The sequence below is a fragment of the Musca domestica genome, unplaced genomic scaffold, assembly GCF_030504385.1.
Source record: "Musca domestica strain aabys unplaced genomic scaffold, Musca_domestica.polishedcontigs.V.1.1 13, whole genome shotgun sequence".
In the NCBI taxonomy this organism is placed as follows: domain Eukaryota; kingdom Metazoa; phylum Arthropoda; class Insecta; order Diptera; family Muscidae; genus Musca; species Musca domestica.
The window spans coordinates 16,640,021-16,666,655 of NW_026712172.1; the positions used below are offsets into that span (position 1 = coordinate 16,640,021).

Sequence of the window (26,635 nt, forward strand, 5' to 3'; positions counted from 1 at the left end):
ACCTTCGTCTCCTCTTCAATTGCCCTGCCAAACCTACCCGAAACACTCCAGAACCTCCCTCTGGCCAAGTTTGAAACGTTGGATAATAAATGTAATCTAACCACCTTTTTCACTGCGAGGAATATTAATATATCCGCCACTAAATCGACGGCCATATTTTTCACCACATGGACTGCGGAGATGAGGCTATCTTTTATTCTATTTTTTTTAATGTACAGATCAATGGGGTCACATTCGCACCAGGGCCTCCTCATGACACCTGTCGACCACCTACATGAGGAGGCGAAGGTCTTACCGGTGCTACAGCATAATAAAATGCTGTCAATGCAATACCTGCTTGGGTGTTATAGACAGATCCATCCCAATCACCATCTTGTGGATAGGCAACCTCCGCCCAGGAATGTAAGGAAATACGTTCCTGATTTAGAGAGAGAGATAGGTACAGAGGTGTAAGAGAGAGCCTCTAGATCAACAGACCCCTCCCATCGCAGCTAAAGAGCGGGAGTTGCCCCGGCAAACCCAAATAGTTTTGGCTGAGTTAATATCCAGACGGTGCAGCCGCCTCAATTCCTATTGGGCCGGATTGTCAGCGATTCTGCGGAGCTTGTGGTACAGGTCCACATGACACGCTGTACCTACTACACTGCCCAGCCAAACCTACTCACGCAACTCCAGTGTCGTTGTGGACCCAACCCGTAAAGGTTGCTCCTTTTTGAGACTGAATAGTGTCCACTCTAACGCGGTCTTAGAAGTCATGGAAGGATATAGAGAGAATACTGCACTAGGAGACCATCCCCCTTCCTACGCAGCTAAAGAGCGAGAGCTGCCCCGGCAAACCCGAATAGTTTTGGCTCAGTTAAGATCCCGAGGGTGTAGCCGCCTCAATGCCTATTTGGCCCGGATTGACAGCGATGTGCAAAACATCTGCCCAGCTTGTGGCACAGGTCCACATGACACGGCGCTGCACCTATTTCGCAGCCCAGCCAAATCTACTCAACTAACTCCAGTGCCGTTGTAAAGGTTGCATCCTTTTTGAGACTGGTCTTAGAAGCAGTACCCTATTGAGAAGAGTCAGAAGCAACACAGTAGTATGAACTGCTACGACAACAACTCACTCCAGAAGATCTTTGGCTTTAGCTCGCAAAATTAGCCGGGTTTCTGGAACTGGAGTTAGAACTGTGAAGCTAACAAGACAGTAAATACTAACGAAATATTAAGAAAGACAGAAATTCTTTTGTGGAGATCCCATTTTTTAATATGTTTACCTTGACAACTGGCCTAAGAAAGGTTTTTTTGGGGAAAAACAAATTTAAAATACCCTCGTTGCTGACTAGCCTTGGGAAGTTATTTTCAAAGAAACCCCTTTGGTGTCCGGTCCTGGAAAATACTTTCAAAGATTGCATTGCTGGCTGGTCTTAGAAAAAATATTCTAAACGAAATCCCTGTTGAAGGAAAGCGCAGTAAATGTATTTGAAAAAAAAAAACCACCTTGGCATGGGAAAAACCTTTTTTTACAAAGTCCTCGTTGGAATCTATTCTTTTAAGAACATGCGACTTTAAGATTGACCATTGTTTTTGGTGCTTCATCAGCTACTTTTTCGCATTTTAAACGATATTTGATACACATCATTTGTATGATTTTCTTGAAAAGTTTTCAAATATAACTTGAAATGTTTTGTGCTTATTTTCTCGCTTGCTTTTCGCTTTTTCTTATAAAATATTTTTGTTATTTTTTTAAATGATTTTATCAGTTTCAGTTTTTTAATACTTGATTTCAGAATCAATTACAATTCGATTGTAACTAATATCCCACTCTCACTTAAGTCTCATTGTAAGGGAGAGAGAGAGCGAGAGAGTTGGGAGTGTGATACATTTGTTTAGTCCATTTGTGTGAGTGTTTTGTTTTTGGTATTCCCTATGAAACCTGAATGTTGTTGGTAAAAGCTGAGAGAGAGAGCGAAACAGAGATTGACAAGGCTTCACATTTGATACTCATACTGAGCTGAACGTGACCGCCTTGCCCCCGAATACCAACGATAGGGCAATTGTTGACCATTCCCGCCCCCAGCTGCTGAGGGAGAAATTAGTCCCGGTTGACCATAGTTGTTCAATGACCATGTACTGGATCGAGCACCCGGACTACGTGCCATCTGTACCCTTAGATTTACAAATCCCTGCTAGGATGAGGGTGAGGTGGACGATCCCGAAATATCTGCTGTGTTGCGACGTGACAATCTTCGTGCATACAAAGCCAACGTTTTATTTGTAGAACTGGCAGCAGCTCCACCGCCACCACCACCACCCGGACTAGCATCAGCATAGGCATCAGGACTAAAACGTACACGACTATGCGACGAAATCGAACCCTCTTTGGCACTTAAATATGAACTATCATCACTGGTCAACGAATCGGGGGGCGTGGGATTTGTGGGTGTACTGCCAGCGGTTCCACTGCCGCCAGCATTTATTGGATTGCTAGCCGATGATGTTCCATTTAGGGGAGCCCCATTTGGTGTCTTATAATTATTGTACTTTTTCAATGAGGAACGTAATTTTGTACCCGTCGCCACAAATGCCAAATTATTGCCATCGAAGGGTAAACTATCAGGTCGTTCGGGTATGAGTCTGGGTGCCGATTCATGGGCGGCACCGGTTGGCTTTGGTTTCGCTACCGTGGGTGCTGGGGAGGGTGGTGAGGTTTTCATGTTTATTGGTGACATGGGTGTCGATCGGGATCTCGTATAAATTGTACGCTGTGGAGTGTGATGCAAAGATGTGGCTCCACCTCCGCCACTGTCCCGGTATTGATAGAGCGGCTTGTGCAGAGGACTGCTGCTATTATAGGGTAGATTTTCATAATCTCGCATGCGATTTAGAGCTGCAATGTCACTGCGCTGGGAGGCCATAAAACGATTCGAAGGCTTGGGGGAATTTTTATACAGTTCTTGTTTTGTGGGAGGCGGCACAGAGCCTGTGGCCATAGAGGGATCCCTATAGGGGCCATATTCGGCATAGGGGAGAGCCATATTATTATAATCAAAGGCCGTTGTCTCATCATAGTCTATGGTGTAGCCCTGATTGTAATTCGAATTATTGGATATTGTCGAAGGCGTACGACGATGACCAGCCGCACTAACACCCATTTGTGGCACCCGCGGTGGTGGTGTCCTCACCACTGGCGGTGAGGCATGATGTTGTTGTGGAGCAGGTGGTGGTGGTGGCTGGGGTTCGTAGTTGTAATCATAATAGTTCGGCAAACGATGATTGTAGTCATACGAATAGTCGGGATAGGATTTACAGTCCCGTTCATAGGTCAACTGATGTTCCGGGCGATAGGGGAAATAATTGGAACCTAGAGAACAGGAAGAGATATTTTAATAAAATTTCAAATGAGTATGTTTTCGTTTAATATTACCCAAATACCCTGCTCGATGGGCTCCAGCGCCATAGGCCCCACCATCATTGGAAAAACTGGGACCATTTCGCAAAAAATCCTTGGGTGTAAACATTGATTGATTGGGCGCCACCATGGCCCCCGTTGCTCCACCCACCACCGGCATGCCGGGCATACCAACTTGACCACCCAAACGAAAATCTCGAAAAGCTTTGTCTATTGGTAGATTATCCTCCTGCTCCGAGTATTCTAGATTTTCCGTAAATGAAGAGGTGCTGATTTTACGACGCGGTGATGGTGTGGGCGGTTGGGTATGGCTACTACCCAACGAGGAAGACAATATACCCGAGGTATTGTTGGTGAAATTTGAACCCAAACCACTTGTTGTTGTTGTCGATATGGTAGAGGGCATTTTGCGTATTTGTTGCTGTCCACCGCCATAATGTTGCGGTGTTGGTGGCTGGGTAACACTTTTGCCATGATGCAACGGATGATGATGAGGATGCTGCTGTTGTTGTTGATGCTGCGGCAGGGATGTGATATTTGCCAAGCCCGAATTGGGGTTAAATTTGGGATAAGGCGTGGGGGAGTCAGTTATATTATAGTTGTGTTTTTGTTTATGTTGAGCCAAAGGAGAATCGGTTAGGGGTGCAATTTGACCAGCGGCACGTCTAGGAGAGCCGGGAACATCTGTGGGTTCATAGGTCAGAGAACTAATGGCCGTTCTGAAAGGAGAAAAACAGTTTTGAGTTTAATGTTGTATGCTATTGAAATAGTGGGCAAAATCGCCATAATATTTCATTTTTGAGAGTTGGTGCTAAAGGAAAAAATATTCTCCATTAAATTTCACTATAGGTTACCGAATATACGAAACCGTTATTTACATCACATACAGCAATAAAATATTGCTTCCAAATAGCTTCCATAAAGAAATGGAGTTTTGAGGTTAATTTAGTAGCCCTTAAGAGTTGTTGTTAAATTCTCTAGGAATACTTTATTTTAGAGAAAGGGTGTCAATGGAAGAATTATTCTCCATTAAATTTCACTATAGGCCGCCAAGTAAATGAAATCGTTATTTACATTACATATAGCAATAACACAGCAAAAACAAATTGGTTACATGAAGAAATTCAGTTTTGAGGTTAATTTCGCAGACCTTGGGAGTTGATGGCAAATTCTCTAGGAATACTCCATTTTAGAAGAGGGGTGTCAATGGGAAAAATATTCTCCACTAAGTTTCACAGCAGGTCACCGAGTAAACAAACCCGTTATTTACATTACATATTGCAATAACATGGCAAAAACAAATTGTTTACATAAAGAAATACAGTTTTGAGGTTAATTTCGCAGACGTTGGGAGTTGAGGGCAAATACTCTAAGAATACTCCATTTTAGAAGAGGGGTGTCAATGGAAAAAATATTCTCCATTGAATTTCACTACAGGCCGCCAAGTAAATGAAATCGTTACTTACATCACATATAGCACTAAAATAGTAAAAACAAATTGTTTGCATAAGGAAATACAGTTTGAGGTTAATTTTGTAGTTCTTTTAAATGTATGGCAAATCCTCCTGGAATAGGTAATTTTAGAGGGTTGGTGTCAATAGAAAAAATGTTCCCTATCAAATTTCACTACAGGTCATCGAGATATTTTAAGTGCTATATACATTGCATATAGCAATAAAATAACAAAAACAAATTGATTCAAAAAAGGAATACAGTATTGCGGTTATTTTCATGATCCTTGGAAAGTTATGGCAAATTCTCCAGGAATTTTTCATTTTAGAAGGATGGTATCAATGGAAGGAATTCCTTCAACGGAAAATGTGCTCAAAATGAAAAAGTAAACAATATTGCCGAACACATCTGGCCTTTAAAATGTAAGGATCTTGTGGCTCTGTAACATTTTGAATTTTAAAGTATATAAAAATTTTTAAATTAATCTATTATTTATTATTACTTACCTATTCCTATTTCCTGTACCATGATAGGTGTTGGCGGCAAAACGTCGATCCTCGGTTGTCGTGACCTTGGGTAGTTCCATTTCAATGGGTGCAGCTTTCAAGGCGGGTACATCACTCAACAGTGTCGGATGAAATGGTGATACATTTGACATTCGAACATCATAGCCGGCAGCAACTCCAGCCAATAATGCTGCCATGTTATACAAGAGGACTTCAATTACGGATAGTTTCGGTTTGCGTATGGCATCGCCGGCATATAATGTGGGCATAGGTATGTTGGAAGTGAAACGACTTAAGAGATAAGGATTTGGAGACATTATGGGAAGATTTGGACCGCCGCCTGGCAGCGTGTGTATGGGTGAGCACCAATCATCTTTGGAATTGGAACCTATGATGGGGTGTTGATGAATTCCATAAAAATATATGTTGAGCGAGAGAGCATGGGAATGAAAAACATAAATCGATTTATTAATTTATTTAAATTAAAGTAAAAAGTTTTTTTGGATGTGGGTTTTTGGCCTTTACCAAGTCTTTGTTTTTTTGGGTATTTGTGTTTGAAAAATGTTAAAAAAATAAAACCATTTTGTATTTTTGTTTTTTGTTATTTTTTGAGTTTTTTTATTTTTGTTTGTTTTTTAGTTGGGGTTTTTTGTGTAATTTTTTTTATAAATTTTTTTCGTAACAAATGATTTTCGTAATTTTCGTTTTCGTTGCTATTTTTTGTTTTATGGAATATATATTAAAAAAAACTAAATTTACTTTACAACTATAAAATATGTTACTTAATAAATAAAACTTAAAACTAGAATTTAAAATAAAATAATCAGCAGTTTTTATGTATATAAAAAATACAGGAAATAAAATAACTACCAAAAATAAACATTAAGAGCACTCAAGTTTAGAAAATGTCACTTTGTGTTGTGGTTCTCTGAAATAATAAAAACAAATACAAAAAAGAAAAAAATACACACAAAATTTTGGAGACATTTGAATAATACAAAACAAAATTAAAACAGTTTCTTTTTAATCACAGTAATTTTTTAAGCAAAACAAAATAATAATTAAAAAAATACGATTTTTGTTGAATTTTCAAATTCATAATTGCCATGGTGAGATTTTTTTTAAAAATAATAATAAACAAAATAATACAGTTTTTATTTAAATTTTGTTACATCAAATAATAAACCAATAAAAATTAACTATTTTTAATTTTTTTTTAAGGAAATTTATAAAATAAAATATACAACATTAATAAAATTAAAAAAAAAATGAAAAACAAAAATCATTGAAAATTGACCAACAAAATTTGATTTTGAAGCAAATATTTAAAAAAAAATATATTTGAATTTAAAGAACTTTAAATAGGAAAATTTGGAAGCTATTTCGAGAGAAAATGCGCCCAAGAACACGTTCTGTACTTTTTTTGTATGAAGAGTTGGAAAATGTTCCAAGAAAACGTTTCATACAAAAAAAAGTAAAAAAACATTAAGTTCAGCCGGGCCAAACTTTTAATACCCTTCCATCATTGGGCAAAGAAGACATTTTTATATTTTTATTGGTATCTAAATTCCACTTTAAAGTACAAATACCAGTAGGGCCGTTTGGATAATGCTGTTAAACTGTTCAAAGAACCATAAAGTGGGGGAGACCGCTATATGCGGGTCATACTAAAAGAGGAACCTCCATAGAAAATTTTATACTTCAAGGATGGTCAAATGACCAAATCTTCTTAAATTTCAAATTTGAAACAATTCCGTGGCTAAATGTGACCAGGATAATCAAAATACCGAGTATCGGTGGGTATCGTTATATGTGCGCCATAGGAAAACTTGGACCTAAATTTTCAATGCTCTGCCGCCGAAACTAGAACCTATTATGAACTACAAATACAAAGTTTTAGACAAATCCGTGGAAAAATGTGGCAATAAACATCAAAACAGCGAATATGGTGAGGTACCGTTATATGGGAGCCATACAAAAACGTGGACCTATACATACAATGTTTCATCACTGCAGCTAGAACCCATTATGGCCTACAAATGCCAATTTTAAGACAAATCCGTGGGAAAATGGGGCAAAAATTGTCAAAATACCGAATATCGGGAGGTAGCGTTATATGAAGGGCATACAAAAACGTGGAAATATGCATACAATGTTTCGCCACCGGAGCTAGAACCCATTATGGCCTACAAATACAAATTTTTAGACAAATTGATGGAAAAATGTGGGCAAAATCATCAAAATACCGAATATCGGGAAGCATCCTTATGTGGCGACTATTCCAAAACGTAGACCGATATATCTTATTTTCCATACCAACCATCTTAAACACAATACAAATTGTTCTGCTAAATTTTGACGCTCTACGTCAAATAATGCCGGCTGTATCGTGATTTCAACAGACAGACGGACAACGTTAAATCGACATAGAATTTTATGCTGGTCTATTTATATTTATATATTTAGCGACATTATAAACGGAATGACAAGGTTAGGTTAAGCTAGGTTAAAGGACGCGCAGTTATGATATGGCAACCGCTCCACTCGGAGACCTAGAGGTCCATTGTGTGCATCCTAGAAGAATAGTAAGAAAAACGGAAGGAGTGGTTGATAGAAGATAGGAGATAGAGTTATGAGTGTAATCTACGGCTGCGGAATTTGCCGTGTCGTGTGTTTGACTGCCTCGATTTCTTCTTCATCTTGACAGATCCTACAGTAGTCAATGTCTTCGCTGTCCCATTTCGAGGTCATTGCCCTCACCTTACAGTGACCTGTGATGATACCCACCACAAGCTTTAGATCAGGATTCGACAATGACAGTAGCGACTTTGTTCTCTTCTCTGAGAGTGTGGGCCAGATTCTTTTGGAAGTGGTGCAATCCAATTCGTCCAGCCATTTTTGTTGGATTCTCTCGGAGTAATGTCTGTATGAAGTGGCACAGTAGTGGTTTAACCGACTTATCTACTTCAATTGTAGTTGATTCGGATCCTAGCCTGGCCAATTCGTCTGCAGTCTCGTTACCTGGGATGTTATAATGACCAGGAACCCAACAGAGCATGATGGACAACCCAGTGTTTTCCAAGGCTTTCCTGTAGTTCAAAACAGCCCTAGACTTAATGGTAAAGGAATTTAGAAATGACAAAGTTTCCACCTTTCGAAGGTGGGGTTGTATAAAAAACACTTTTCAAATACTTTCCGAAAACAGATTTCACTTTTCAAATATCTTTCAGTTTTCTAACTCCTCAGCGTGCTTATCACAATTCATGACTTCTTTATCGAAGTGGCGAAGGGGCCATATATTTTAATTTGAAACAATATATATGTTAAGTTAACAATTTTCAGTCGGTTTTGCCGACTCAGCCAACGGTTCGGTTATTTAAATATATATTGATTTCTGTTATGATTATTCAAATTTTTAGTAGGAGTAGGTTCCGAAGAAATGAGCCAATATTGTCAATTTCGTATCGTATGATATAATATTGCGACGTGCTAGAATTGGACTACTTTGGTTACTTTCTTCACCTTGAGATGTGATAATTTTTAGAAAAAGTTAAAAATTTCGACCTTTTGAGGGGGAGGTACCAGAAGGAGTGGAACGATATATTCCATCTTTACACCAGACCTTGGGTTAATATAAATATTGGGATGTGTGAAATTTGAGGACAATCGGTCTCTTGAATCACATTTTATAAGAGTTGTAATTATTCAAAATGTTGACCTTTTGTGGGGTAGTTACTTGATGGTGTGGACCGATATTTTCCATTTTCGTACCAGACCTAGCACCGACGCAAATATTAGGATTTGCACAGTTGGAGCAAAGTCGGATTAGTGTCTCTTTCTGTGCAAAAAATATATATTTTTGAAAATGTCGACCTTTTGTGGGGGAGGTACAAGAAGGAGTGAAACGATATATTCCATCTTCACACCAAACCTTGGGTTATTAAAAATATTCGGATGTGTGAAATTTGAAGACAATTGGACTCTTACATCACATGTTATAAGAGTTGTAATTATTCAAAATTTTGAGGGTTTGTGGGGGAGGTTTCAGAAGTACTAGACCGATATTGTCCATTTTCGTACCAGACCTAACAAAGACGCAAATATCAGAATTTGCAAAGTTGAAGCAAAATCGGATTAGCGTTTCACTTCCTGTGCAAAAAATATATTTTTTGAAAATTCTGACCTTTTGTGGGGAAGGTACCAGAAAGAGTGGACCGATATATTCCATCTTAACACCAGACCTTGGGTTACTAAAAACATTCGGATGTATGAAATTTTAAGACAATCGGTCTCTTACATCACATGTTATAATAGTTGTAATTATTCAAAATTTTGAGCGTTTGTGGGGGAGGTACATGATGGAGTGGACCAATATTGTCCATTTTCACACTTGACATAACATCGACGCAAATATTAGGATTTGCAAAGTTGGAACAAAATCGGATAATCGTTTCTCTTTCTGTGCAGAAAATATATTTTTTGAAAATTCCGACCTTTTGTGGGGAAGGTACCAGAAAGAGTGGACCGATAGATTCCATCTTAACACCAGACCTTGGGTTAATATAAATATTGGGATGTGTGAAATTTGAAGACAATCGGACTATTACATAACATATTAAAAGAGTTGTAATCATTAAAAAAATTTACCCTTTGTGGGGGAGGTACCAGAAGTAATGGACAAATATTGTCCATTTTCGTACCAAACATAGCACCGACGCAAATGTAAGGATTTGCAAAGTTGGATGAAAAACGGATTAACGTTTCTCTTTCTGTGCAGAAAATATATATTTTTGAAAATGTCGGTCTTTTGTCCTTGGGTTATTAAAAATATTCGGATGTGTGAATTTTGAAGATAATCGGACTATTGCTAACATTTTAAAAGAGTTGTAATTATTAAACATATTGACCCTTTGTGGGGGGAGGTACCAGAAGGAGTGGACCGATATTGTCCATTTTCACACCTGACCTAGCATCGACGCAAATATTCGGCATTTGCAAATTTGGATCAATATCGGATAATTGTTTCCCTTTCTGTGCAAAAAATATATTTTTTGAAAATTTCAACCTTTTGTGGGGGAGGTACCAGAAGGAATGGACCTATATTGTCAATTTTCACACCTGACCTAGCACTGACGAAAATATTAGAATTTGCAAAGTTGGAGCAAAATCGGATTAGCGTCTCTCTTTCTGTGCAAAAAATATATATTTTTGAAAATTTCAACCTTTTGTGAAGGAGGTACAAGAAGAATAGACCGATATTGCCCATCTCCGAACTCGATCTAAGTTTAACAAAAATATTACGTTGTACCATGTTGGGACCAATTCGAATTCTCCCTCCGAGAGTTATAGTGCGAACCAGCAAGTCAGACAGTCAGACAAATGTTCTGAAACGGATTTGGTCCAAAGAGACCTAGTGTCTAAAACCGTTATTTCAACTAGGCACGTTGTGACCGTATGAAATGATATATACCCTCTGTAGCTGAGGGTATAATAAAATGCTTTCAAAGGGCCAAACATCCTCTCCTTTCATGGGGCCAAACATTCCCTAACCTTTAATATGTGTTTGTGAAATTCTTCAAATTCAAATACAATTATTTTTCTGTGTTACAAAATTAAAGAAACTTAAAAATTAAATAATTTCAAAAAAGAAAAAAAAATACAAAATTACAAATTTGTTTTAGTTGTAATTAAAATGCAAACAAATACATACATAAATAAAATTACTAGTTAATTAAAAATATATGTATAGCTTAAAAAACTAAATGCAAAATTGGATTATATTGAATATGCGTGGTATTCAAAAAGGCACGTGGTTCTCGTTTTGTTATACAAAAACAAAAAAAAAAATATGGTCTATAAAAAGTAGTTCTTCTTCTTTAAAAAAAAATGGCTTAAATGACGGCTTATCTGTTGCAATGTCTGAATAGCTAGTATTTTGTTTTTCTTTAAAGGTACAACAAAAAACTAAACTGAATATCATTTTTATATACATGCATGTATGTATATGTTTAATTACACATAAAGGTATGTATAAAAAAAGAGGAAACTATGGCTAGACCCTTACCTAAATTATTATGGGGTTATATTATCTATCTTTAAAAATTAATATAAATAATTGATTTTTCTTTTTGGAATACCAAAAAAGTATTCTTAAAAAATAAAAAAAGAAATAGAATTTTCAGTGAACTTTTTGTTGTTAATAAAAATTCTTTTTCATTGCGAATTATGTTTCGCAAGTCAGGTGATAGGTGGTGGTTATGTCTTCTCGCACATCTCCACTTATGCTTGATAAATTTTCCAGCAGAAAAATGTTTATTCAACCCCCCATTTCATCTATGGCATGTTTCAATTACCTTCCACTACCCCCCTACACAGATTCCAATTGATCACATGACTTGGTTCTCTGGGGCGGTATTGTTGTGGGATATCTCAGAGAATCTCTTTCCTGGCTATTTTCAAATAACTTATACGAACTTTTCGATTTCTTATATTTCTTTTTGGAATGGCCCAAAGAGCCGAAATTGAAAAAACTCATAAATGTTTTCAATTTGGCCGAACTCGTGGAAGATGAGGAATGATTTTGTTGCAAAGTGTCAGCGCCGACCTCACCCTCGCCCCTTATGTAGTGGGACGTTGATGATGTGGAACGCTGTTTCTTCGCTTTCGATTTCTTCAAGTTCTCTTTGGCTTGTTTCAGCTGCTGCTTAGCCTGTTCCCGTAGCAGTTGTTCCTTCATTTTGATAACCTCCGGATCGGGTTGGACGTCTTGTAGCTTGCGGGTGGCAAATATGGAATTGTCATTGATAAACAATGTTGAAAACTGATCATTGTTGACATGCAGCGTCGCCGAGTTGTTTTCGGGTTCGGAACAGTAGGTGGCAAAACTAAATGAATGGCTGGCAGAGGAGTTTAAATCCCCAACGCCACCACCCTCATCAAAGGAACTCATTTGTGAAGAATTGTTGTGGGAACTGTTATTTGAATGGCTATGATTGCTGTTGTTGTTGTTGTTGCTGAGATGAAATGTCACCACCGAGGATTTTCGTGAGGTTTGCTGGGAATTTGTGGAAGAAGATTCTATGGAATTTGTGGAATTGAAACGATCCTCAGATGATTGATATGAGCCAAAGGAAGCATTCACTGGTTGCTCAGCCTTACTGCGATACACCTGGTTCCCCGTGCCAGCCCCCTCATGACCACCGCCCACTGAGGGTGGCTGACGGAAAAAACAATGCCTAGGAAATTGTGACCCCGAACCATTTCTTTGAAATCTATAATAAGGCGATGAATCGCCACTCAAATCTCCCTGCCCATCTTCATCGGCTGAGAAATCTTCTGCCAATTGCGAGGTGGATGAATACATGGTTAAATTTACACTGGACTTGGAACTCACAGGTTCGGGTTTTTGCCAAAAACTGGCACTATGAAAACTACTGTTGGCCGATGAGTCGCCCTGCCTCGACTGATTATTGGAAAATATTTCGTCCAAGGACTTTTGCACCGAACGATAGAACAGTCTGTCATAGGTTGGATTATCGGGCCGGCTATTGAGCAGCAGCGTGGATCCCTGTTGGGAACATGACTTCAACAGGGGATTTTCACCAACCAATGGTGAGATGTCCGGAGAAATATACGACAATTGCTGTCTACGGGCCAACGGCGAGAGTCGACTGTCCAAAGATAATTTTTTCCTACCAATTGCAGGGCTATTGCCCAGACTTGCCGATTGTTTAAAATCATTGATGGGACTTTTGTCGGGGGCAGGCAGTTGGGAATTGTTGCGCCTAAATTTAAAACAACCCACCACAGTTGGTGTAGGTGTCTCCAGGTCAGAGTCAAAATCATTCAATGGCAATGGAAAACTCAAAGGTATGGGTGGTTTTGCACTCAACGAATCTAAACCCCGGTCATGGGATTTGGTAAGGACATGCTTCTTTTTTGAAGATTTTTTTCCACTACCACCCAACTTTTTATCCTTGGCATATGAAGTTACGGTACTAGAACTTGAGTGCGAGGATCCCGAAGATACCACTTTACAGTTATTTAGGTGATAAATTGGTGTTGTTGTGGTTATGTTATTAGAATGCAGATTAATATTATGACTGCTGTTGTTGTTGTTGTTATTATTATTATTGATTAATTGAACAAAAGCTGGATGAATGCTAGAAGATGAGGGAGTTGAGACCATGGCCGATGATATGTTGGAAGCACAACAGGAGGATGTTGTGGGTGATGAAACAACGCTATTAGCTAGAAGAATACCTTGCGTTGTTGTTACTGCACTGCCATTTATGGGAAAGCCATTTGTGGGTGATGATGGCGTCGAAGAGGCCACCAAAGCAGCTGCCGCCGCTGCCAATTCACGTTGCTGTCGTTGGGTTTTCTTATCAAGATTCGGTGCACTCTTGCTTATCGAAGAGTGACTATTGACATTTGCCTGCCACTCTGTTGCCTGCAGAGTGGTACTCAAATGACTTCTTTCGCGTTGGTGGACAGTGGATGGGCCCCAGGTTTTACCCTTGAAACCATCAGGACTCACTACGGGAATCAAGGAAAAACAAAAGATGGGAGGGGGAAAAGCAAAAAAGAAAAAAGAATAAATAAATAAAAAATAAATGTAATTAAAAAATGAAATAAAACAAAAAGTTAACACAAAATCGATAAATATGTTTAAACCAAAATTATTTAAAAATTACAATTACAACTAATTTTCAAATTTCAACAAACGAAAAAGGAGAAAACCAGATACAAAATACAGATATACAACTCACTATTTAAAAAAAAAGAAAACTTAAGGACGGACAAAGTTTCTATGAAATCATAATCATATACTATCGGCAAAATTTTAAAATAAAATCCAGATATCAAACTGTTATCGAAAGGAAAAGTTGTTATCGACCACTTTTTGATGTAGAAAATTTGTTATAGACAACATTTCTAAACGGAAAAGTTGTTATCGACAATAATTCTTCACGGTAAGGTTGTTATCGACAACTTTTCTGAACGGAAAGGCTGTTATCGACAACTTTTCTGAACAGAAAGATTGTTATCGACAACGTTTCGGAACGGAAAGATTGTTATCGACAACTTTTCTAGACGGAAAGGTTACTATCGACAACGTTTCGGAACGGAAAGGTTGTTATCGACAACTTTTCAGAACGGAAAGTTTGTTATCGACAACTTTTCTTCACAGAAAGGTTGTTATCAACAACATTTCTGAATGGAAAGGTTGTTATAGACAACTTTTCTAAACGGAAAGGTTTTTATCGGCAACTTTTCTGAACGGAAAGGTTCTTGTTGACAATTTTTCTGTATGGAAAAGTTGTTATCGACAACTTTTCTCAACGGAAAGGTTGTTATCGACAACTTTTCTGAACGGAAAAGCTGTTATCGCTAACTTCTCTGAATGAAAGATTGTTATCGACAACTTTTCTAAACGGAAAGTTTGTTATCGCAACTTTTCTGAACGGAAAGGTTATTATCGACAACTTTTCTGAACGGAAAGTTTGTTATCTACAACTTTTCTGAACAGAAAGGTTTGTTATCGACAACTTTTTTGAACGGAAAGGTTCTTATTGACAATTTTTCTGTATGGAAAATTTGTTATCGACAACTTTTCTCAACGGAAAGGTTGTTATCGACGTCTTTTCTGAACGAAAAGGTTGCTATAACAACTTTTTCAAATGGAAAGGTTGTTATCGACAACTTTTCTGAACGGAAAGGCTGTTATCGACAACTTTTCTAAACGAAAAGGGTCTTATCGACAACTTTTCTGAACGGAAAGTTTGTTATCTACAACTTTTCTAAACGGAAAGGTTTATATCGAAAACTTTTCTGAATGAAAAAGGTTGTTATTGACAACATTTCTGAATGGAAAAGTTGTTATCGACAACTTTTCTAAACGGAAAGGGTCTTATCGACAACTTTTCTGAACGGAAAGTTTGTTATCCCAACTTTTCTGAACGGAAAGGTTATTATCGACAACTTTTCTGAACGGAAAGTTTGTTATCTACAACTTTTCTGAACGGAAAGGTTGTTATCGACAACTTTTCTGATCGGAAAGGTTTTTATCGACAACTTTTCTGATCGGAAAGGTTGTTATCGACAACTTCTCTGAACGGAAAGGCTGTTATCGACAATTTTTCTTATCTAGAAGGCTGTTATCGACAACTTTTTTAAATGGAAAAGTTGTTATCGACACCTTTTCTGCACGTAAAGATTCTTATCGACAATTTTTCTGAATGGAAAGTGTCTTATTGACAATTTTTCTATATGGAAAAGTTGTTATCGATAATTTTTCTAAACGGAAAACTTGTTATCGACAACTTTTCTGAATGGAAAGGTCGTTATCGACAACTTTTCTGAACGGAAAAGTTGTTATCAAAAACTTTTCTGAAAGGAAAGGCTGTTATCGACAACTTTTCTGATCGGAAAGCTTGTTATCGACAACTTTTCTGAAAGGAATGGTTGTTATCGACAACTTTTCTGAACGGAAACGATGTTATCGACAACTTTTCTGAACGGAAACGATGTTATTGACAACTTTTCTTCACGTTAAGGTTGTTATCGACAAGTTTTCTTCACGAAAAGGTTCTTATCGACAACTTTTCTGAACAGAATGGTTGTTATCGACAACTTTTCTAAATGGAAAGGTTTTTACCGACACTTTTTCTGCACGGAATGGTTCTTATCGACAGTTTTTCTTAAAGGGAAAGTTCTTACCGACAATTTATCTTTATCGAAAATTTGTTATCGACAACTTTTCTAAATGGAAAGGTTTTTATCGACAACTTTTCTGAACGGAGAGGTCTTACCGACAATTTTTCTGTATGGAAAAGTTGCTATCAACAAGTTTTCTCTGACAAAAATAGGTCGTTATGAACGTCTGTTGTATAAAAGCTAGGTTTTCCTCGACTCCTCGATAAAAAAAAATTCTTAGGTCTGACTGTAATACCATAAATGTTTCCCAGATATTCACGTTTAAAGCTGTCTTTAATAGCCCAATGCTAGACCTATTATATCATATCATTTCGAAACACTACAGCAAAGTTAAGATTTACTTACGTGCCACTATTCGTAGACCCGATATGGCCGGTGAACCCGGTGGTGTTGGTACACCACAAGTTTGATCCCGTATCGTTGTTATCTTATGTTGAAAACCAGTCGGCAGAGATATTTGTACAGGATCTTTCTTCGGTTTAAATTTAATTTTATTTCGTCGTTTATTTGGTTTCGGTATTGTCTGCAATATTATCAATTCACGTCCCATTAGTTCCAGCTCACGGGCACGTAATTGTTGTTCGAATATTTTCAAATTATTTGCCTGTTCGTGTTGTTGCATTTGTATTTGGCGAAGTTGTTCCTCTTTATTGCGCAATTCCTGCAAGTTATAGAAAGAAGAGGTGTGAGGTTATGTTTATTATGGTTTGGTAAATACGAATTCAATATAAGACAGCAACTAAAAATACACATAAAAAGGCAGTATATAATAACAAAGGCAAATGCATTATCAGGAAAGAGTATGGAAAACATTTCTTAGGTTATATTTTTGACAAACACTTTAATACAACTCAAACTAATTTAAAAAAAAGAATATATTTCTCAAAACTCAACAAAAAAGAAGCTAAAAACCACAACTTGTTTACAAACGAAACTCAAAATAATGGATGTTTGGGTCACTATCTTACCTCTTCAATATTTTGAAAGCGCTATAGTATGCCACAAAATGGATTCGAATTTTGTTTTAAAATTTATATACATTATTGTTTTTTTTCCAATAACATGATTGTTTGTATTAATGGACAATTACCACAATGGATATGGTTAGCAACGAGGAATAGGAGAAGAAAAGGAAAGCATAAGATATAAAACATAAATGAATTGACATTCAAAACTACATTTTTTTTGAAAAGAAAGGGTATGGTATACTATTACATATCAATAACTTTGAGAAAACCACAAAATATTGAATCAAGAAGAAAAAACCAAACTCACTTTCTCTTTTAATCGCAATTCATGTAGAACTTCTGCAATTTCCTTTTTCCAACCATCCTGCATGGTGTGGAAAGATTCTTGCGGGGTAGAAGTAAAACCAGAGCGAGCAATGTCCTCTAATTTCATGAGAATATCCTTAAAACCTGGGCGATTATGAGGATCTCCCTCCCAACAGCCTGAAATGAATGTAGTTCGGCAAATTAGAAAAAAGTCTCAATATTGTGACAACAGGCTACTTACTTTTCATGAGTTTTCCCCAGGCTTCAGGACATGTTTTTGGTATGGGCAATGTTAAGGTATTAACAGCAACACCATAGGCCACAGACAATGAATCAAAACCTTTGTAGGGGGTCTCACCAGTTATCAGTTCCCATAGCAAGACACCATAACTCCAAACATCCGAAGACCTTTAATATTTGAAATAAATATTTGAGATAATAAAATATGGTAAATTTTGTTATCGACAACTTTTCTATGGAGAAAAGTTATTATCGACAACTTTTCTATGGAGAAAAGTTGTTATCAACAACTTTTCTGTGGAGAAAAGTTGTTATCGACAACTTTTCTGTGGAGAAAAGTCGTTATCGACTACTTTTCTGTGGAGAAAAGTCGTTATCGACTACTTTTCTGTGGAGAAAAGTCGTTATCGGCTACTTTTCTGTGGAGAAAAGTAGTTATCGACTACTTTTCTGTGGAGAAAAGTCGTTATCGACTACTTTTCTGTGGAGAAAAGTTGTTATCGAGTACTTTTCTGCCGAGAAAAGTCGTTATCGACTACTTTTCTGTGGAGAAAAGTCGTTATCGACTACTTTTCTGTGGAGAAAAGTCGTTATCGACTACTTTTCTGTGGAGAAAAGTCGTTATCGACTACTTTTCTGTGGAGAAAAGTCGTTATCGACTACTTTTCTGTGGAGAAAAGTCGTTATCGACTACTTTTCTGTGAAGAAAAGTCGTTATCGACTACTTTTCTGTGGAGAAAAGTCGTTATCGACTACTTTTCTGTGGAGAAAAGTCGTTATCGACTACTTATCTGCGGAGAAAAGTTGTTATCGACAACTTTTCTATGGAGAAAAGTTGTTATCGAGTACTTTTCTGCCGAGAAAAGTTGTTATCGGCAACTTTTCTGTAGAGAAAATATGTTATCGACTACTTATCTGCGGAGAAAAGTTGTTATCGACAACTTTTCTATGGAGAAAAGTTGTTATCGAGTACTTTTCTGCCGAGAAAAGTTGTTATCGGCAACTTTTCTGTAGAGAAAATATGTTATCGACAACTTTCTGTTGAGAAAAGTTGTTATCGGCAACTTTTCTGTAGAGAAAAGATGTTATCGACTACTTTTCTGTGGAGAAAAGTCGTTATCGGCTACTTTTCTGTGGAGAAAAGTCGTTATCGACTACTTTTCTGTGGAGAAAAGTCGTTATCGACTACTTTTCTGTGGAGAAAAGTCGTTATCGACTACTTTTCTGTGGAGAAAAGTCGTTATCGACTACTTTTCTGTGGAGAAAAGTCGTTATCGACTACTTTTCTGTGGAGAAAAGTCGTTATCGACTACTTTTCTGTGGAGAAAAGTCGTTATCGACTACTTTTCTGTGAAGAAAAGTCGTTATCGACTACTTTTCTGTGGAGAAAAGTCGTTATCGACTACTTTTCTGTGGAGAAAAGTCGTTATCGACTACTTATCTGCGGAGAAAAGTTGTTATCGACAACTTTTCTATGGAGAAAAGTTGTTATCGACAACTTTTCTGCAGAGGAAAGTTGTTATCGACTATTTTTCTGCAGAGAAAAGTTGTTATCGACAACTTTTCTGTGGAGAAACGTTGTTATCGACAACTTTCTTCGGAAAAAGGTTGTTATCGACAACTTTCTTCGAAAAAAAGGTGTTATCGACAGGTGTTTGTTGTCGTAAAAACCCTCCTTGTTTTTATTCCATACATACTTGGAGTAAGTGCCCCGACTTATAACTTCTGGCGGCATCCAGGCATAGGTACCAGCTGCCGACATACGCGTTGTATTATACAGCTCTCTGGCCAAGCCAAAGTCGGTGATTTTCAAAGTCTTCTTATGTAGATTATCTCCTTCGATTGCCTCAAATATTAAAACTGAAAAGAGTAGAGAAAACCAGGCGTTATTTATTTATAAAAATTGGAAATGCAACTGTAAATTTACCATTAGAACTTTTCAAATCGCGGTGTATGACAGATATGGGAGCTTCATTGTGTAAATAATTCATGCCGCGGGCAATTTGTATGGCCCAATTGACAAGGACATCGGGCGGTATTTTACGCCCAGCCAAAACACGATTTAAACTGCCACCCCGGGCATATTCCATGACCAGACATAGTTTGGGCGGCTTCAGACACACCCCTCTTAGGGCTACAATGTTTTCATGTTTTAATGCCCAAAAGAGTTTGGCCTCCTGAAGAACACTGTCACGCATCGATTGCATATCTTCGTCAGCTGTTTGTCGGGCCGCTTTAATGGCCACCTCTTCATTGCGATAATAGCCACGATGTACCTTACAAAAACCGCCCACACCAATTACTTCTTCTACGTCCAACTCTTCGTATTCTATTTCATGGGGCTGGATATCACCAATGGCTGAAGGCACATTTATCATCATGGGATCGTGATTTGTTACAAAGTTGCTGGGGAAAATGCCCACCTTTGGAAAGAGGGAATATGTTAGGGATATTAATTTTATAATTTAATTTAGTTTTCATACCTTATCACCGATTTTGCCAATCCACCAACCCTCATCCCCGGACACTTTGGGATCCATGGACAACACCAATACCACCTGGCCCCTTTCCAGGCTCAGTTCATCCTCTCCTTGGGCTTCATAGTCGTACAGGGCCGTCCAGAGACTACCTTCGGGTACTAAATCGCTGGCACTTTGTTGGGCACTGGTAACAATGGCCGAATCAATTTGGGTATTTGAGGATTGTGTTGTTGTGGCACCATTGCCATTTGTTGTTTCTGGCTGATTGTAGTCGCTATAGGGTTTTATTTTGTTGTGTTGTTGTTGTTGTGATGATGATGTTGTTGTTGTCTTATGGCCATTTGCTGTCGTCGATACCACTGTGTGTTTGATGGCATTGCTTGTGCTGGTGTTTGTGTTGGTGTTGTAGGCGTTGTTGGTGGTGGCCGTGGTGTTACTACTTGGTGTTGTTGAGCCATTGTTGTCGGTGTGTTGTTCTTCGCTAATTGCGATCATTTGTGTGGCGTTATAATGACGTGCAGGCATGAAATTTTAAAGCAAAAAAGCCTACTATGAAAATAATATGGGAATGCCTTCTGCAAGGATCATTTAGCAAAGCAATGGAGCCCAAGGCATTGGAGATTAAAACAAACAACAAATAATATTGTCTGAATATCGTCTTCTGAACTTATTGTTTTCTGTTTTGCTTGCGCTGCTCTTCTGTTTTGTGCTCTTGAGGTTTGCTTCTTTTGTTATTGTTATAGCTTGGGAAGAGTTTAATGCAAGTTTTGTTCTGCTCTTCAGTGAGGCTCTTGCCGTCGTTACTTTAACACTTGATGGTAATTTGTTTTATATTTGTTGAAGAGCTCTTTGCTATTGTTGTTGTTGCTGTTTCTTTTGTTTATGCTGTGTTCGTGTTGTTATTCTCCTGCTGTTGTTGGCAAATTAAAGTTGTTGACACTTTTATAAGCCAGCCATGCGTATTTTAGATGAATCGTCGTGTATGTATTTTTGTGTAGCCACCGGCCCGTTTGCTTTTTTGACGCCTTTGCTTTCAGAGTATTCAATGTGTGGCTAATACTATTGGTTATTTGCAGCGTTTGTTTCTTATTTTATTGTGCTCGTGTGGTTTATCCGCCGTATGGTGATGTTCTAATGCTTGAGACTTTTTTTCTTGTTGGTTTTCTTGTTGTAATGATTAGCAATAAATAGCTATAATAGAAATAATAAAAACGGAATTAGCATTGGTTTAAATAAAAGTGAGGTTAATAGAATTAAAAAAGAAATACGAAATTTTGGTATTATCGCAAGAAAATTGATTTTTTGTTCGCATTTTCTGTCCGGAAATATTGTTACCGGTAACTTTTTTAATTATTTGCAAGTCTCCTCTTTAAAAAAAACCCCTACGATCGGGAACAAAGCAATTCCTATAGAAAAAATCTAATATCGACAATTCATCCACACAGAAATTTTGCAATGGAAAGTTTTTTCAAAAAATGTTTTTTATTATCGACAACTTTTCTGCACAGAAAGTTTATTATCGGCCAATGTTCTACAGGGTGAGATAAAAAACTGCAACAAAGTCAAGCGCCATAATTTTTACATTTTTTTTAATTTTTTTGATAGAAAGCAAAAATTGTCGGAAATACCATCAAATTTTAGAATAAGTTTGGATTTGTTCGAATTGGTGAACTTTGTCACGAATTATGGCCTTCAAAAGGGCAAAGAAAACGTCACACGCTGCCCCAATCTTACTCTGCGGTATTTTGGCCCATTCCCGGCGAAGCGCTTGCATGAAGTGATCGACACTTTGGTATTTTTTAGTGCCAACCTTGCTATCCAAAATACTCCAGACACAATAGTCCAACGGATTGGTATCCGGAGATTTTGGTGGCTATTGTGCGCTGGAAATGAAGCGAGGAACCTCATTTTGTAATCATTCTTGGGTGGCGCGTGCTGAGTACGATGGTGTTGGGTTCTGTTGGAATGCCCAAGGTCTGCGGCCCAAATGTTTTAGTGGCCAAGGATTTTATACACCCTCCAGAATATTTTCGCGATTATATTCGGCATTTATTCTGACGCCACAATCGATTAATACGAGCGGAGAGCGACCACCGGCTGTTATGGCTGCCCACACTCTCACCATGGTCGGCACTTGAGTTCTGGTGGCCAACCGAAGGTGCACATTTTCAGCTAACCTCTTTGGCAAGTAAGCACGATCACTTTGTTTGTTTACAAACTGCTGGACAACAAATGTTTTCTCATCGGAGGAAACAAAGTTCGGCAGTTCACCACTTTCGGCCAAGCGAAGCAACTCTCTAGCTCATTCGAGTCTTTAGCTTTTTCTTTCTTGTGCGGTGTGGTGTAAGTTCTTGCACTTTTTCGAATTTCAATGGCTCTACCCCGAGCTCATTTTTCAATATTTGCCGAATGGAATATTGCGATATGTTCAGCTCACGAGCCATTTTTCGACCACTGCGACGCAGGTTTCGATCAAGTCGCTTCTTTACTTTTCGAACCATTTCTGCTGATGTTGCTGTTTTCTTCCGTCCACTTCCTTGACGTCGGGCTATGCTACCAATAACGAGCAAAAATCATCAATATACCGAATGTCGGGAGATACCGTTTTTTTGGGGCTAAACGAAAACGTGGACCTGTATAACCAATGATCTGTTTCCGAAGCTGGAACCCATTACAAACAACAAATACCATGTTTTAGACAAATCCGTAGAAAAATGTTTCAAAAATCATTAAAATACCGAACATCGCGTAATAGACAGATCCATAGTTACTTTTGAGGATTTTCATAGAAACACTTTCTGAATCGATGTATGCATGTCAGTTCGTCCGTCCATCTGTTGATGTATTCTTGTGAACAAAATACAGGTCGCATTTATTATCCAATTGAGATGAAATTTTCCAAACAATATTTATTTGGCCCAAGAGCAAACCCTATTGCAATTGGTGAGAATCGGATTTAGATTTAGATATAGTTCATAAATCTTGAACCGAGTTCGGCCAATAAAAGTCCAAATGACCTGAATTTTGTCATATCCGACTGAATCCACTCTAGAAGCAAGTACATCAAATGTTTCGTCCTATTTGGTGTTTAAGTCCCTCAAATTCGTAATATGCAATCGACAACAATGATATTTGGTACCAGATATCAGATACAGCTTGGAAATATCTCTGCCAAATTTTGTCAAGATCGGTTCAGATTTGGGTGTAGCTCCCAGCCGGTTTCGGGTTAATTGTGCACAAAATGCCAAATATAGTTGTGTTCCAGTACTTTTTTAGTAGTAAAACTAGCAGAAGAGAGAACAGTACTAAATGCCATTCTCATTTAGGTGTGCTCAAAAAATAAGGAAACGGAAAATTAGCAGAAATGCGCAAAATGTCAACATTCAAAATTCCAAAAGAAAACAGTCTAAATCGGACTGGTGAAACCTTACTGAAATGGACGCCAAAATTTAAAAAATGAGTATTGAAAATAAGTTAAAATTAATAATTATTTTGGAATGGTGTTTATTTAGAAAGTTTTGTTTTCAGAATACGTTGAAGAGTATTTAGAGGTGGAGTTTTCCCAAATCCCAACCCGGAGAAGCTGACATGGTTGGAGGCGCCTGTTAAATTAATGTTAAGTCTGCAAGAAGACTTAATGCCACAAGTTAGGAAGACAGCCAACCTAAGAAATAAAAAGAAAATGTTCGCAGTAATAAACAAACGTCTTCGATTCTAAGCTTAATTTTTCAATTTAACTTTTACTAATTTTGCACTGTTTTCCAATACGTTTTCTTCGTCTGATTCCTCATTCAGCCAGTCCTCTTCACTGCTGGAATACATCAGTTGCTCCATATTTTCTCTTTTTGTTTTTTGCACGACAAATATTAGTTATTCTTTATTTTTAAGTTAATTTTTTTTCTTTACATTTGTTGTTACGCGCGAACATTGAAATGTATTAATACATTTTTCAACCTTGTTAGCCCTGCCAATTAAATGTCAAATTTACAATTTGCACATTTCTGCTCGGCCAAATTCATGTAGCTAAAACAAGCAGAAATGTGCACCACTCAGCGCCATTTTTTTCTCGAGAGAGCTGCAAGTTTTGCTAGTTTTTGGAGTACGGGAACGCGTTGTAGTAGAATTAGCACTAATTAGTACTAACTTTTAGGTTCTGGAACACAACTTATCTGTCGAAGTGTCATGAATTTTTGCACACCCGACCGAATTCAGTCTAGAAGCGAGTATAAAAAATTTGGTAAAAATCGGTTCAGATATAGCTATAGCTCCCATTTATATGTATCGTCCGATTTGGTGTTTAAGTCCCTCACATTCGTAATATGCAATCGACAACAATGATATTTGGTACCAGATATCATATACAGGCCGGAAATATCTCTGCCAAATTTTATCAAAATCGGTTCAAATTTGGATGTAGTTCCTATTTATATCTTCAGCCGGTTTCGGTTTAATTGTGCACAAAATGCCAAATATCTGTCTCTCATGTTCCTAATATACATTCGACAGCAATGATACTTGGTACCAGCTATTTTATATAGCTCGGAAATACCTTTGTCAAATTTAATCGAGATCGGCTAAGATTTGGATATGGCTCCCATATATATCCCTTATCTGGATTCAGGTTTATTGTGCAAATAATGACTAATATCAGCTCAAATGAAGTGAATTTAGGGTATAACTATAAAACTTGTTGTTGGCAAAGATTTTCCATATACATATGCCTCTGAACCTCCAAGAATCTACCACTTTTGCAATTTTTTTCGATGTCATAAAGGGAAAATCGGTTAACGTAGAAAAATGTTTTATATTCTTGCAGTTCAAGAACGGACGAATAATTTATTATCCAAAACTTTTCTGAATAAACTAATTTGTATCGAAAGGAATTTCCTTTGTGAAAAATGGCTGGTATAATTATTTTACAAGTTTTCTTTACAGAAAAAAAAATTGTTATCGCCCATTTATCGACAACTTTACTACACTCAAGTTTGTTAAGGGCAATTTCCATACAACATATGATTAGATTTGAAAAGTTTCCATACCAAATTTCAAAATGTCAACCTTTTTCAACCCTAAACTACGAATTAGAATATCTGTAAATTATTTTTATTTTCGATCAGGATTCCAATTGGATCTAACAAAAACGAAGAATAATTAAACCGTTTTCAAATCCATTTCCTTAACAAAACAATAAACATTGAAAATATGGTGGGGATATGTAAAATGTTTCTTTTTTTTGTAAACAATAATAACAACAACAATATAATCAACCTGAAACTGAAGCAGCATTCAGTCGAGCACGTAGCCACAAATGCATGCACTCACTCAAACAGATAGATGCAGGCAGGCTGACAAAACAAGCAAGCACAAACATGTGCAGGCAACAACCCCATCGGCCGACCGACCGACTGACTGCCTGCCCTCCCTTGAGCCAGAAATGAAACAAAAAACATCCAGCGCAGTCATGAACAACCAAGAAAAACAAATGAAATTTACTTTTCCAATCGAATTGGATGGACAAAAGTTTGCAATGGCATGGTGGGTCTTGTTAGAACACGTAAGGAAGGAGTCAGTATGTATTGCAAATGGTTGTAAAAGGAACAATAAAATTAAATTTTAAGTTTAGTTTTAGATAACAATTAAATCTTCGAAATGTCATCGGCAGACACATTTGAAGACAATTACTTAGCCACCACCATGATTAACCCCAATAAAGGGGAACACAAAATAACCCCCCAATGAAAATAAGGTTATAGAATTCTAGCCGTAGATCCTCGCCTTTTGTCCTATATTTACGCTACAACCGTAAAAATTTGTCTTTTTCTGCAAAAAGAAACAGAAAAAACAATAACAAGAATAATGAAAACATGAAAACAAAACAACAACAATTCTTTGAAATACGAGTCTCTCGTCGATAATTTATGAATTCATAGATTGGCTTGAATTGGTTTGCATTTTTCTTTTCTTGCTTGCGGGGTGGGGTGGTTTTTTTCCCATTGCGATTTGTGTGGTGTTACTCGTTTTTCTCCTTCATTCTTTTAATAAATCACTTGCCAATTCTTGGTATTTCTTTTTTTCTGGCACAAAATTATACACTTAATTTTCGATCGCATCAAATGATTTGTATTTGTTTAAACATTTAATTTGTTTTGTATTTTTCTCCGCTGTATTTTCAACAATACAATTTTTTGACACCTTCATATTACACACACACACACACATGCACGCACAATCATTCATTCACTGCGAGACGAGAACGACAAAACCGAGAAAGATGTGTATGTATGACAAAATCGAACAAGATTGGAAGTTTTTTTTTCTACTTTACTTTTTTCCTTTGTAGTGCCGTTTTTCGTTTATTATCCGTTCGTTTTATGTTTCGTTTCTATGCAATTCAAATAAATTGTGCTTAATTTAATTCGTTTTTTTCGCTATATTCGCTGGTATTTTGTTAAATCTTCATCGTTTTTGCCTAGTTAGAGTTGTATTAGTGCTGACAAATAAATGATGATAGTATCAATGATATCGATATTTTCTTCTTTCGGACGTCAACATCGATTGAAAGTA

At 37.4% G+C, this 26,635-nt stretch overlaps 1 protein-coding gene across 1 annotated transcript; it reads right to left on the minus strand.

Moving 5' to 3' along the window:
- Positions 1-1,621: 1,621 nt before the first annotated feature.
- Positions 1,622-26,558, minus strand: LOC101894896 (uncharacterized). The gene is made up of 11 exons (XM_059118701.1): positions 26,397-26,558; positions 20,075-21,262; positions 19,519-20,014; positions 19,289-19,451; positions 17,593-17,759; positions 17,353-17,528; positions 16,423-16,738; positions 13,621-13,896; positions 5,359-5,746; positions 3,416-4,119; positions 1,622-3,352 (listed from the first exon to the last, which is right to left on the minus strand). Exons 2-11 carry the CDS (start codon positions 20,594-20,596, stop codon positions 2,178-2,180), a joined length of 4,383 nt encoding a protein of 1,460 aa, XP_058974684.1. The 5' UTR covers positions 20,597-21,262; positions 26,397-26,558; the 3' UTR covers positions 1,622-2,177.
- Positions 26,559-26,635: the final 77 nt, after the last annotated feature.

Coding starts and splice junctions, on each gene's coding strand:
- LOC101894896 (XM_059118701.1), bottom strand. CDS start 20,596: ATGCCTGCACGTCATTATAACGCCACACAAATGATCGCAATTAGCGAA. Junction 17,760..19,288: donor AGTCGGGGCACTTACTCCAA/GTATGTATGGAA, acceptor CAAATATTAAAG/GTCTTCGGATGTTTGGAGTT. Junction 16,739..17,352: donor AATTGCGATTAAAAGAGAAA/GTGAGTTTGGTT, acceptor TATAACTTGCAG/GAATTGCGCAATAAAGAGGA.